Source organism: Phocoena phocoena, chromosome 10 (genome assembly GCF_963924675.1).
Source record: "Phocoena phocoena chromosome 10, mPhoPho1.1, whole genome shotgun sequence".
Taxonomy (NCBI): Eukaryota; Metazoa; Chordata; class Mammalia; order Artiodactyla; family Phocoenidae; genus Phocoena; species Phocoena phocoena.
Window position 1 is genome coordinate 7960693 of NC_089228.1, and position 13810 is coordinate 7974502.

The following is a 13810-nucleotide window of genomic DNA, read 5'->3' on the forward strand; positions in this document are numbered from 1 at the left end:
AACGTGTTATTATTTTCAGGGACACTTGCATTTGAGCAGGGGGCCATCCTCAGTGTAAGAGTAGTAGATGCTTAGGTACCCTGACAGGTTAGGTCAATGGTTCCTGTCCCAGGGACCTGAAAGAATGATTGCAGCTGGTCTGCAAAAGCATATGCATATCAAGAATTATCCATGGACATAATCGAGAGTGTCTCATAGGCGTATGTACTACTCTTTTTAAAATGTATTTATGTGCTTCTCTAATGGATAAAATATAAATTAACAGTATTGCTAAATTTACGATACTTCACTGTTGTTACATGTTTTCTCGATCCACAAATACGAGGAGTTTTGCTTCTCCCCTTTGAGGAACCTCATCCTGAATTGTGCTCACTGTACTGGAGGGTCACTACATTGCAATGCGAATGGAGCGCTTACACATAGGCCATTGTACACACAAGCTACATACAGTCAGGGGCGCCCTGCGTGTAGCTCCTTGAGGGGCTTGGGAACTGGGGACATCCCTTGAGTAAAATGTTTGGTACAGAACTACGTTTATTGACTGTTGCCCCTTATTTTTGTTGTTCAGGCACTGTAGGCAAACACTGCTTCAAAGTAGTTTTTCAGAAGTGCCTGAGAATGATTCACTGACACTTTAAGTCTTCATAATTTTTAAACTGTTGTTATCTCTTAGAATATCACTAGAAATGAGATTGGCACTAACATTTCCAAACCTGTTGTCTCTTGCCTGAGAGAGAGTTAGTCCTTTGTTTGAGCCTTCTTTATCCTGGGGGTTGTGACGACTATTTGAGTTGTCCCATACACTGCCCATGACATTCTGTGTCTTATGTGTCTTGGATGTCTAAAGAAATGCTTTTTTTCCTAATACACACACACACACACACACACACACACACACACACACACAAGAAATTTAGTTGGGTAAGAACAAGATGCTAAAAGCCTTAAAACATTTTTCTTTTAAAGAAGTAATACCTGTCCTCTCTATCCTTATTTACTCTGCTCCCCTGCCTCCCGCCCTGCCCTGCACAGATAGGCTAAAGATTACGTAGCACTTTAAGCTAAGTTGCATTATAACAAATTACAGCATTAGCACAGTTCAAATTAATTACATTTTACTTTATTTGGTTACAGAGGGACTAACAGACCCTTAGGAACTTAATATCTCTTGTGAATTTCATTACTAAACTGCAGTTTTTAAAACATGATTTGATCTTTGGTTGCCATAAATTGAAATTGAAAAGGCTCACGATTCTATTCCATTTGAATCCAGGTTTTTTTTTACTGAGGCGTTTATTTAAGCTTTAGGGATATTTTTTTCTTTATTATTGCTGATTAATTAAGGTTCTTTTTACAGCTTCATTGAAATTGATGTATAATAAACTGCAAATATTTAAAGCACACGATTTGATGACTTTTGTCACATGTGTACTGTGAAGTCGTCAGCACAGTCAAGGTGACGACCTATCCATCACACCTATCCATCACCAAAGTTTCCTTGGGCCACTCTGTAGTCCCTCCTTGCCCACCCCCTGCCCCCTGCAGGTAACCACTGGTCTGCTGGTTTGCTTTCTGTCACTAGAGATTAGCTTGCATTTTCTAGAATTTTATATGAATGGAACCACAGTCTTTTTATTGTCTGGTAATATTGATGTACATGTCCTTTTAGTTCCAGTTCAGACATCATAAGAGATCTTCTAGAAGAAGAGGAAGCCTGGGAAGCATCGCATAAGTGAGTTCTCATAATCACGAAATAAGCATGTACTTTGACCTGATAAATTATAATTCTATACAGTTGATTTTCAAACCAAAGAATATTTGTGCTTACTGACTTAAGCAAGTAATAATTCACAAAAATCAAGGTAAAGATTTCCAGTTCACTACTTGTTTCTATATATTTCTGCTTAGAAATGGAATCTTAGTGTAATAACTCGTTACTTGTCAGAAGTTGTTTTTCTAAAGATAAATTGTTCCAATGGGCAATTAATAGTCAGGAATTAACAGTCAGGCCTTAAGCACTGGCTTAGACTCTTTAGAAAACTTTTAACCCTTTCCTAAATGTTGCCAGTCATAAGACTGTAGTACAACTGGGCAGATTTGTTCCACTAAAATTTCATGAAGCTCACATACCACAAGTGGACCTTCAAAACTGCCTAGCACTTTTACTGTTTCTGTGATTATTTCTTTGTTTTGTTCTTCACAAGGATTACTTGAACCCTTCTCAATTCTTTTCAGTGGCTCCAGCCTAGCTGAAGACCTTTTCTCTTCCTTTGTAGAGAAAATAGAAGCCATTGTATGGTAATCCTCATCTTTCCAACACCAAATGTATAAATCTGCCTGTGTTTGTACATATTTTATCCCTCCTTTTATAATTTCTTCATTTTATAATAAAGGGCTGCCTCTTTATTATAGAGTCTAGTTTCTCCTACCTCATTCCTACCCTCTTGTCAGGAATGTTACACGTTCTCTCTTCTCTCATTTAGGCATCTCTCCCTCTCCTGTCCTCTCTCTCTCTCTCTCTCTCTCTCTCTCTCTCTCTCTCTCTCTCTCTCGTTAGGTTTTCAGCGAGCCCGAATCTCTCCCATCTTGAAACCAACTGACTAACTACCACCTCACTCAGTCTCATCCTGAAGCTGCTCTCGTGTCTCTCCTTCCTTTCTCAGTAGGTGGCCTCTACTTGCAGTTTCCATTCTTCATCTCCCACTGACTCATCAACATCCTCAGCCAGACCCATCCTTCTTCTGAAATAGCCTTCATTGAAGTCATTGAAGACCTCTATGTGGCTAACTCCAAAGGACAACTTTTTAGACTTCATCTCCTTTGACTTCTTAGCAGCATCTGATGTTCTTGACATCTTCACCTTTCTGAAAGCCTCTCTGAGGCTGAAAGAGGTAAATCTCCATCCAAGGTCACTTAGCAATAAGTGATAAGTGATGGAGCTGAGATTTTAATCTATGTCAAAATTCAGCTCTATGGACCATTAAAGCTAAATTGTCTTTCCCAAGAATGAGGTTTCCTGTGCTGACATTTTGTGGTATTGTAGCTGAATCACTGGGAGAATGGAAACGTGTGGTGTATCCAGGGAAAGCATTATGAGTAGGTTTTTCAGGCCAATGAGATATTTGGCGGCTCAAACAGTAGCGTTTTATGAAAGTTTGAGATTGTGGCTGCATTAGTCTCACCTAAGCATTATTGAACTTTGAATTCTAGGAGAGGAGGCCACTCGTTAGCTAACTACTTCCTCTTGTACCAGGAATCCCCCTGTTTATGCTAAACTAAACCCTGACGTCAATGGCTGTGACAAGCTGTAGCCCAAAATTCCTGAGTCCAAGCCCATTCTTGGCAATGATGACCTCTTAAAGTCATTATTATAAGAAATAACTTAGAAAACAAATCCCATCGCTTGATCCTCACAGATAATAAATGTTAAAGCTGGAAGGATGTAAGTGCTCATCTAGTCCAGTCCCTTCATTTTATAGAGAAGGAGGCTGAGCTCCATAGAGGTAAGTTGATGAGGTTGAGGTCCACAGCTAGTTACTGGCCTGTGCTGGGGTAAGAATTCAGGCTTCCTGGTTTCAGCCAAGTGTAGAGCAGTTTAAACCAGCTTATGCCACAGTGTAGCTTTAGGAGCAGAATCAGGAAAAGGCTGCACAGCTTTATTTTCAACAAAATGTGATAGTTCTACAAATCCCCATCTTAAGCTTACAGGCATTTTGTGGTACCACAAGTGGCATATTTGAGATATTAGTCCTAGAACATACTACTTCAGCCCCTACACGTTCTCCTAATTCCATAAATGATTGAGAGGTTCTATTAGCAACACAATGCCCCCATATAAAGCAGTATTTTCATAAGCAGCGAAAAAACCCAAAACAAAACCCAATACAAAACCCTGTTTTCTGCAGACTGGTCTTGGGTTCTTATATCTGTTAATATTGGTTCCTCTTACCATTTTGAGCTACAGGATATATTTACATTGAACAGAATGAAAATAGGAAGAAAAATGGTCCAGGTCAATCATTTCACGTTTTCAGATTTCATCTTCCTTATGCATAAAATGTGGGGAATGTCTCCTCGGAGGGTCTGAGTCCCTTCTCTCCTGACCTGCTCCTCTTCCATTGTCCCCTCCCTCAGTGAATGGTGGTATCACCGTCTGGCCCACTGTTCCATCAGAAACCTAAGAATCATCTTCAACTTCTCACTGTCCCTTACCTCTCACCTGCAGCGATTGCGAGGTCCTATAGATAAGTGGTCCTCAGACTTAAATTTACATCAAGATCACTTGGAGGACTTGTTAAAACACGGATTATTGGGCTCCACTCAGTCCTGAGATCAGGATTCAGGAGATTTGGGCTAGGGCTCAGGAGTTTACATTTTAGCATGTTCCCCAGTGTTGCTGACGCTGCTTCTGGGGCCCCACGTTGAGTAGCGGGGCTGTGGACGACCCCTGAACTGTCTCTGTTGGCCCCTCTGTGCCACGGCCCACGCAGGCCCTTTGCTCTTCTCTCTGGCTTCCTACCACAGCCATCCAGCTGCCTCTCTGCCTCTAGTCAGTACGCTTCATTCTGCCCATGAGACCTAAAATATGCTGTGTTCTCTCTGTGGTAAAGTCCTGCAGGGACTCACCAGCATCCAAGGCTCTTCCATCCATGGCCCCAGCCTACCTGCTGGCTCCTGGACTGTCCTTCCTCCCGTCCCCGCCCCGCCTTGTTGCAGCCTGGCTGAACTACTCACATTGGCTTCAAAGTCATGCTGCCTTGTACCTGCTGTTGCTTCCGCCTGAGTTGCCTTTTCCCCTTTCTTCGGGTGACAGTTGTCATTCCTTCCTTCCCAGCTCTTCCCAGAAGCCCCTGGCTGCTCCCCTGCTCCCGCAACAGTGGGCGCTTACCACCCGACGTGCTTCCTAGAGCAGATGTTCATTATACCCCACGCCCCGCATGGTGCCTGGGGGGACCCATGGAGGGTACTCAGTAGGCGTATGAGGGATTGAATATGTCAGTCAGTATTCACTGGATCTGAACACACTCCCTGGGGGATTCTAGCTGTTAGTGACACGGCTTACGTGGCTTCAGGAATCTGTGAATGGATGAGGATTGCCACTTACAGATATTTTTTAATCCTTTCTCTCTTAGTGCCTTAAAAATCTTTTTTTAGGAAATAGCTTTTTCTAGTATTATAAAACCAGAAAAGGAAGACTCATTTTCTCTCTTGACGATCTGCCTTTCACCCTAACCCCATGAGGAGTCATTTGCATTGTGCTAATGAGCCCGTCGCATTTTCTGAGGGAGGACTGTTAGTAGTTTGGCCGTCTTTCTTTGGAGGAGTGAACTTCATTAACTACTACTTATTAATAACTATTATTAATGTATGCACATCTTAAGTGTACAGCTTGATGAATCTTTACAACTGAATACCCCTGAGGTTAGGGTCACTTTGGTGGCCCCGGTGAATCACGCGCCTCCAGTGTTCACACTCCCGAGGCCCACGTTGATTCTGGGTTTGGCCATGTGATGTGAGAAGAAGTTTGGTAAGCGTTTGCACAGCGGGGCTCGTCCTTTCCAAACACTCACTTTTAGGATGATGCTTCTTGGACCCAGCCCCTCTGCTTTGAGAAGCCCACCCCGGGCATGGAGAGAGGACAGCTGGAGGAGAACGGAGGCCCAGCCCTCCCTCCAGCCGAGCTCCCAGTCAGCAGCCAGCTCCAGCTTGCCACCGTGCGAGTGAGCCTTCCTCACAGTGGATCCTCCAGACCCAGTTAAGCTGTCTATTCTGAGCCCTGCCCAGATCTAGAATCATGACCAAATGAGGGATTGTGCTATTTCATGAGAATGTAGCAGTAGATTACCAAAACCAATTGAACAGAAAGTTTCTGTTCAGTTTTTAATTGCCATGTAACAAGTCACCCGGAAATTTAGGAGCTTAAGCCGCAGCCACTTCATTTGCTTCTGATTCTTCAGTCTGGGCTGGCCTCAGGCTGCTGGTGGTTATTTATGTGGCACGTAGCCAACTGGCAGGGCGGCCGGAGGTGATGTTCCGCTGAGGTGTCTGGACTTCTCTGTCTTTCCATGTAGTCTGGGAGCCTGTTCTTCTCCATGTGGTTTCTCCGCGTGGTCTCTCCATGTGGTCTTTCCAGCAGGATAGCTGGGATTTTGTATATGGAGGCTCAGGGCCCCTGTGCCAGTTATCAGTTTACTGCCTCAGCTCCAAATTCATCCTTTTTGCCTGCTCTGTGAAAACTGAATTGGGCCCTTTAAATAGTTTTCCTTTGCCGGCTCTCCTGATGTTAAGTTTTATCAGTAAGGGCACTGGAGAAACCTTGCAGGAAGAAGGGGTTTTGCCTCTTGGTTGCAGGCCTTCCCCAGTGCCTGGTCCTACAGTGTACCCTGGCCAGCAGCTCATTGCTCTGACTCAGTTAGCCACAGCCATGCCCTCTCCACGCAGGTGTCTGGATCTGTCTGGGGAGAGGGCTCTTCCTGGGGTGCTGCATCTCAACCCTGAGTAGCAGCTGTTCCTTATTTCTACTCTTTCTATAATATATTCTTCAGGATTCTCTTTCCTTCTTACTAGCCAACCCCTCGTTACTCCAGTCCTCTGTTACAGTTAGTAATTCTTTATACTAAACTTTTCCGTTCAAGTTATCATGGTCCTGATTGGACCCAGACTGATACAGCTCCCAAGAGGTGCAAATACAAAAATCTCTTAGCCTCCTTAAGACTTAGTCCTGAAACTTGTGCTGTATCACTTCGGCCACATCCTGTTGGTTAAAGTAAGTCACAAGGCCAGCCCCAGACGCTAGGGAAGGGGATTGCACAAAGGCAGGAGGTGTGGATCATGGGGGGCCACCAAGGTCACCACCCAGATGTGGATGTGGAACATTCCTGGCATTCTAAGAGCCGACTCGTGTCTCCTCCCAGAGGTAAGCACGGTTCTGGCTTCCATCACCATGGGTTAATTTTGCCTGGTTTTAAATTGCTTATAAATGGAATCGTATAGTGTGCACTCTTGGAGACAACATTACAGGTGTGAGATTTTTCCATGGTTGCATATCACGGTAGTTTGTTATTTTTCACTGCTTTGTCTAGAGCGGTGGCTTTCAAAGTGTGGTTTCCTGACCAGCAGCATTTGTATCACCTGGGAATATATTAGAAAGGGAAATTCTTGAGCCCCACACCAGACCTTCTGAATGAGAGACTCTGGGGATGGGGCCCATCAGCCTGTGTTTTAAGAGGCCCTCAGGTGATCCTGCTGCAGGCCAAAGTTTGAGAACCTCTGCTCTGTAATACTACACTGTATGAATAAGTCACCATTTTTCTACCCATACTACTTTTGCTAGATATATTTTTTCGAGTTTTTGGCTGTCATGAATAAGGATGTCAGGAACATAACTGTTCAATGTCCTTTGGTGCATGTGCTTTTGTTTCTTTTGAGTATATACTGTGGAGTGGTATAGCTGGGTGTTAGGATGTGCATGTATCCAGTAGCTTCGCCCAGACATTTTTCCAAAGTGCTCACGCCAGTTTAAACTCCCATCCACAGTGGGCGGTCCAGAAGTTCCATTTCCTCATCAATGATGGGCATTCTTTTTTTTTTTTTTTTTTTTTTTTTTTTTTATGCGTTACGCGGGCCTCTCACTGTCGTGGCCTCTCCCGTTGCGGAGGACAGGCTCCGGACGCGCAGGCCCAGCGGCCACGGCCCACGGGCCCAGCCGCTCCGCGGCACGTGGGATCCTCCCAGACCGGGGCACGAACCCGCGTCCCCTGCATCGGCAGGCGGACTCCCAACCACTGCGCCACCAGGGAAGCCCGATGGGCATTCTTAGTTTTTTCATTTTAGTCATTCTCCTTCATAGGGTCTGGTGGCGTCTCATTGTGATTTAAATTTGCATTCCTCTGATAACTATGTTATTAAAAATAGTATTCTTTTGTTGTTTGTTTACTATTTTCTAATTGCTTGTTGCTAATATATGAAGCAAATTAAATTTTTACATTAACCCAATAGTCACGAGTTTTGATAAATTTACTTAATAATTCTGATACCCTATAGGGTTGTGTATTTTTTCAACATCTATAACCATGTCATCTCAATATAATACCTTTTCTAAAGTCTTTGTTAATGCTTAATTGAACAGTTTAGGACTGCTATTTAGATGTTAACTAGAAGTGGTAATGAGGATATCCTCTTCTTATTCCCAATCTTAGTGGGAAAGCATTCAATATTTTTACCTTATATTCCTAGTTTTTAACATAAATGGATGATGAATATTTTCAAGTGTTTTATGTTTTATATTGAATATATTGAGAAGAGTATGTGATTTTTCTCCTTTATTTTGTTAATGTGGTGAATTACATTGATCTTTTGCATGTTAAATCAAGATTGCATTCTTGAAATAAACCTAATTTGTTGATGGTGTATTAACTCTTTTGTATATTGCTAGACTTGGTTTCTCAATATTTTGTTTAAGATGTTTTGTTGTTATGTTGAGAAACTGGCCTGTAACTTGCCTTCCATGTAATACTTGTCCGTTTTGGGTCCTTCTTCAAGCTTATGCACTAGTATTCTGGACGGGCCCTTTGCCCCATACGGTGCTTAAAAAATTGAAAGTACTTACAGCAGGGAAACAACCAATCTAGTGTCTCCAAAAAAAAAGAACCAAAAACAAAAGAAGAAGAATCAGAAACCTCTTCCCTCTTTAAATGGCCCTTATTCTGCCCAGGTAAATCCTGGTAATAGTGTATACTGGAAGCAGGCTGGTCATAGATGGCCACATCTCCCAGGTATGGCTTCTGTGTTCAGTAGATTCAGGGCTTCCTGATGCCTCTCACCATGGTCCACCACAGGAGTATCCCCAATTGGCTAACAGCATTCAGTTGGCAAAGTTTGCTCAAAAATCCATTGATTATACCTTCCAGAGGCTAAGAATTTAAAAGCCTGTTGTGTTTGGGCTATGTTATTAAGTGTCATCATTCTAGTAAATAAGTGTGTTACATGCTTGGAAAAAAATCTTGAGGTGGTTTATCCTATTAGGATTACTGCATCTTTGAGGATGAGGTATTTTAGAGAATTACTCTTGGAGAACCTTGAGATCCTTGCTTGCTAGGGACTCTGCTTCAAGCCCATGCTTATGGTAGAGGCTGCTTCTTCCACTAACACTATAACCATGTTTGTTGCCAGCTATTGTGAAGGCAAATCAAAGAGGGCAAATATGGGAGAAACACATTACTTAAAATTTTAGAAGGAAATTAAAAACAAGGTAAGAGAGCAAAGAAACAGTAATTTTATAGAAGTTAAATATAAGGGGGAACATCCCATTTAAAAAAAAAAACCCAGAAGCCAAATAAATAAATGGCATTAAAATATTAAGATGAGAAATTTGGGACTTCCCTGGTGGTGCAGTGGTTAAGAATCCGCTTGCCGATGCAGGGGACACGGGTTCAAGCCCTGGTCCGGGCAGATCCCACATGCCGCAGAGCAACTAAGCCCACGAGCCACAACTACTGAGCCCACGCGCCTAGAGCCCGTGCTCTGCAACAAAGAGCAGCCACCGCAATGAGAACCGCGTACTGCAACGAAGGGTAGCCTCTGCTCGCTGCAACTAGAGAAAGCCCGTGCGCAGCAACGAAGACCCAACGCAGCCAAAAATAAGTAAATAAATAAATTTATTTATTTAGGGAAAAAAAAGATGAGAAATTTGACTTGTGAAAGTTTAGAGATATTAAGACCATGAGTTAAAAGCTGGGGGAAAAAAATTAAAAAGATAAAGGAGAAAACATTCAGGAGACGTTGTGAAATAAGGACGTCTGGAAATTCTCTCCGTAAAAGCAATGACAAAATTGACAAAACTTGGCAGAATCAACTTCTTGAAAATTGAAAATTAACCAAAGACAGCAACAATCCAAGGAGCATTTCTTCAAGAAAAATATCTGAATTTTAGTTAGAACAGTGAGCTTTGTGGTGATTTGACTTCCCCTGTTCCCACCCCCCCTCTCTAGCCCGGCAGTGGCCTTGGGAGCCAGTACTGTGCTGTCGTGATGAGGACCAGCAGCCTGGCAGCCCGCAGAAAGGGCAGAACGGAGTTGGAGCGCCTTCACAGCCTCATTCCCAGAGAATTATTATTTGATCTGTCTGGTGGTTTCCTGGAGGACTCCCACTTGCAAGACTGTCTACCTGACTTGGAGCTCACCCAGTGCGAAAAGCCTCTTTTTCCCCGAGGTGTTTGTTTAAAACAATTAGAGACAATTGATTAACTTCATAGCCATGTGAGGTAGATAACAGTTGGGGCAAACAATATGTTAAGCAAAAAGCTTAAAGGAAAGGCTGGAAAATAAGATTTCCATTGGGGCTTTGACCAGCTCTTATGTATTCCTGTGGCTCTGGAAGGTCACACGCATGCTTAGGGCTCTGTGTGTGCGCAGGAGAGACCTGAGAGGATCCTAATCTCTCACCTTGAGCTGACTATGAGGCTCCATGCAAGCTGAAAGGAGAGGCTAAGGCGGAGTTGTCCCCCAAGTGCTGAATGCATGCCCCAACACACAGAGTCCCTTGGCAAAGACTGATTGTGACAAGGGCTTCTGTGTTATATTGGTTCCAGGCAATTAGGGAAAGTTCTGTCTAATCATTAGCTGACCACTAAGCTCATGTAGCAGACACGTCAGTGGTCTCACACAGCAAAGAATGTATATTTACAGGAGTTCAGAAAGTCACTTAACAAACAGCAGCAGACACCAACGTGAACAGACGCTGAGGAAGGAGGAAAATCTAATTCCCATAGTTGCCACAGTATATTGGTAAAAGTGTCCAGTTTTCAACAAAATATTAGACATAAACAAAGAAACAAGAAACTGTGGCCTATACACACCGGGGCGGGGGAGAAGCAACCAGTGAAATCAGCTGTTCTGACTCTGATCAAAGGACTAAAGGGATGTATGAGAACAGTGTCTCACCAAATAGAGGATACCAATAAAGAAATAGCAATTATTTATTTTGCGGTACGCGGGCCTCTCACTGCCGTGGCCTCTCCCGCTGCGGAGCACAGGCTCCGGACGCGCAGGCTCAGCAGCCATGGCTCATGGGCCCAGCCACTCCGCGGCATGTGGGATCCTCCTGGACCGGGGCACGAACCCGTGTCCCCCTCATCGGCAGGCGGACTCTCAACCACTGCGCCACCAGGGAAGCCCAGAAATTATTTTTTAAAAATAGAAATTCTGGAGTTGAAAAACAAAATAGCTGAAATGAAAATTTCACTAAGAGGCTCAACAACAGATTTGAGCAGGTATAAGGAAGACTCAATATTGAGATTACAGTTATCCCTCAGAATCCACGAGGGTTGGTTCCAGGACCCTGCCCCCCACTGCTGCAGTTACCAAAATCCATAGATACTCAAGTCCCATATATAAAATGGTGTAATATTTGCATTTAACCTATGCACATCTTCCCGTATACTTTATTTACTTTAATTTTTATTTATTTATTTATTTTTGGCTGCATTGGGTCTTTGTTGCTGCGCACAGGCTTTCTCTGGTTGCGGTGAGCGGGGGCTACTCTTCGTTGCGGTGCTTCTCATTGCAGTGGCTTCTCTGCTCGTGGGGCACGGGCTCTAGGCGTGCAGGCTTCAGTAGTTGTGGCACACAGGCTCAGTACTTGAGGCTCGTGGGCTTTAGAGTGCAGGGTCAGTAGTTGTGGCACATGGGCTTAGTTGCTCCATGGTATGTGGGATCTTCCCAGACCAGAGCTCAAACCTGTGTCCCCTGCATTGGCAGGCAGATTCTTAACCGCTGCGCCACCAGGGGAGCCCCTCCCATATACTTTAAATCATCTCTTATTATTCTCTACATCATTTTCTAGTTTATAAGCGCCTTCCCATGCGTTTTCATTTAATCCTCCAAATAGCCTTCTACTCCACTGACAAACCTGGGAAATCAGGCAGAGCCTGACCCCTGCCACTCCCCATCCCCTGCTTTACCCCTGTGCCCCACGTGGGCCCTCTTCAGTGTCCTGCCCTCTGTCAGTGTCTCAAGGAGCGCTGCTGAGGCTCCAGTGTCAGGGGCCCGCAGCACCAGGCTGTGCTGCAAAATCCAGAAAACGTCAACTTCCGTCTTCCCACCTGCTTGTGCGGCAGCCGCCGCTTTCCCCAGTGCTCTGCCCGAAGTGAAAGGATGCGTGTGGCTCATCTCTCTTGGGAGGGGATTTTGTTTCCTTGGTTCCCTTACAACCTCGGCTGTCTGACAGGATCATGGTAAGTTATGATTTTGTTCGTCTCTCTGGCTTCGTCTTGTTGTTAGCATGGAAGCACACTTTCTGCAGCTTTCTGCCTCTGAAGCAGAAGTGTAAAGCTGCTCGATTCTGATTCAGAAGAAAGGAGTTCAATTCCTAACTCTGTCACTTATGATCTGTGATCTTTGCTAAGTCACCTGTTTTCTCAGTTGTGCAGTGGAAATAATAAAAGTCATAATAATTATCATAGCAGACTTGTCAGTGGAGTAGAAGGCTATTTGGAGGATCACATAAAAACACACGGGAAGGGGCTTGTAAACCAGAAACTGCTGTGGAATAATAGTGATCATCATTTTCTAAGCTGCCGTTTTGTTTCTTCCATTTTCAGATATGATCTTCAAGACACAGAAATAAGTCCCAGACAGAATCGTCGCATGAGGTCAGCTGAAAGTGCTGAGCTCGAGCCAAGAAATAAGCGGAACAGGAATTAGTGTGGGTTTGTTGACTTTCCCAGTGCAGTCATGAGAAGATGGTACTTTTGTTGCCATGGTGATTTCAATATTCATAATTGCCCAAGGGAAGATGTTACATTCTAAATGTTATGTTTAACTGATCTTTATTCTTTTCTGCCTTATTAGGAAAAAAAAAAAAAAAAAACCTTAGAAAGCATCCTCACTTGGTCAGTTACCTCCTACCCCTAAAACATCTCTCTCTAAAAATACTGGCATCCACACATTCACCGGCTTTGCAGAGGACAGACTTTTTGGCAAAAGGGTTTTGTTTGATTTTGTTTCTAAATTTCAGAATGTCCTTAAGCCATTCTCCTCTTCCATGGAGAAGCCAACTTCAGAAAAGGATCCTTTAACCCCTCTACCACAAGGAGTGGTTGAGGCATTCAGAGCCACTGTGTTTCTGGAAAGGTAGAATGTCCTAACTCAAGTCCTCGTGAGCGTGAGCACGTGAGGCCTGGAGGCTGATGCGCGTGTTACAGCTGTTTCAGGATGGTTGTTGCCCGAGTTTCATGTGGTTGTTAGTTAGACCTGTGTCTCACACTTTACTTGGAGTAGGATGTTAGTACTGTAACCTAAAGGCACAAAACAGGAACTTTGAAACATTAGGCATATTCTTCAGAAATCGCGCTTACAAATGATTCCTTCGTCTTTTTTTCACTTGGGTTAATCAAATCTTTAACACTTTGAATCCCAGCTATTAAATGGAAAGAATGCAATAAATGAATTTTGTCACTGAATAGACTCTATATCAATTTAAAATAAAGTCCTTGAAACAGTCTCCTGTGAATGGTTGAGTACAAGCTACAAATCACTGGAAAGGGTTGATCAGAAATTGTTCTCTCAAACAGAAATATAGATCAATGGAACAGGATAGAAAGCCCAGAGATAAACCCACGCACATATGGTCACCTTATCTTTGATAAAGGAGGCAGGAATGTACAGTGGAGAAAGGACAGCCTCTTCCATAAGTGGTGCTGGGAAAACTGGAGAGGTACATGTAAAAGTATGAGATTAGATCACTCCCTAACACCATACACAAAAATAAGCTCAAAATGGATTAAAGACCTAAATGTAAGGCCAGAAACTAT

General features: G+C 43.6%; 1 protein-coding gene across 2 annotated transcripts in view; it reads left to right on the top strand.

The window, feature by feature from the left end:
* Positions 1-13498, top strand: part of RAD18 (RAD18 E3 ubiquitin protein ligase) — a 125847-nt gene extending 112349 nt beyond the window's left edge. The window contains exons 11-12 of one of the 2 annotated variants that reach the window (XM_065885617.1): positions 1670-1732; positions 12599-13498. In XM_065885617.1, coding sequence (XP_065741689.1) covers positions 1670-1732; positions 12599-12701 — 166 coding nt within the window. In that variant the 3' untranslated portion in view covers positions 12702-13498. The remainder of the gene's footprint in view (positions 1-1669; positions 1733-12598) is intronic. The other variant, XM_065885616.1, reaches the window with a different exon arrangement.
* The last annotated feature ends 312 nt before the right edge of the window (positions 13499-13810 follow it).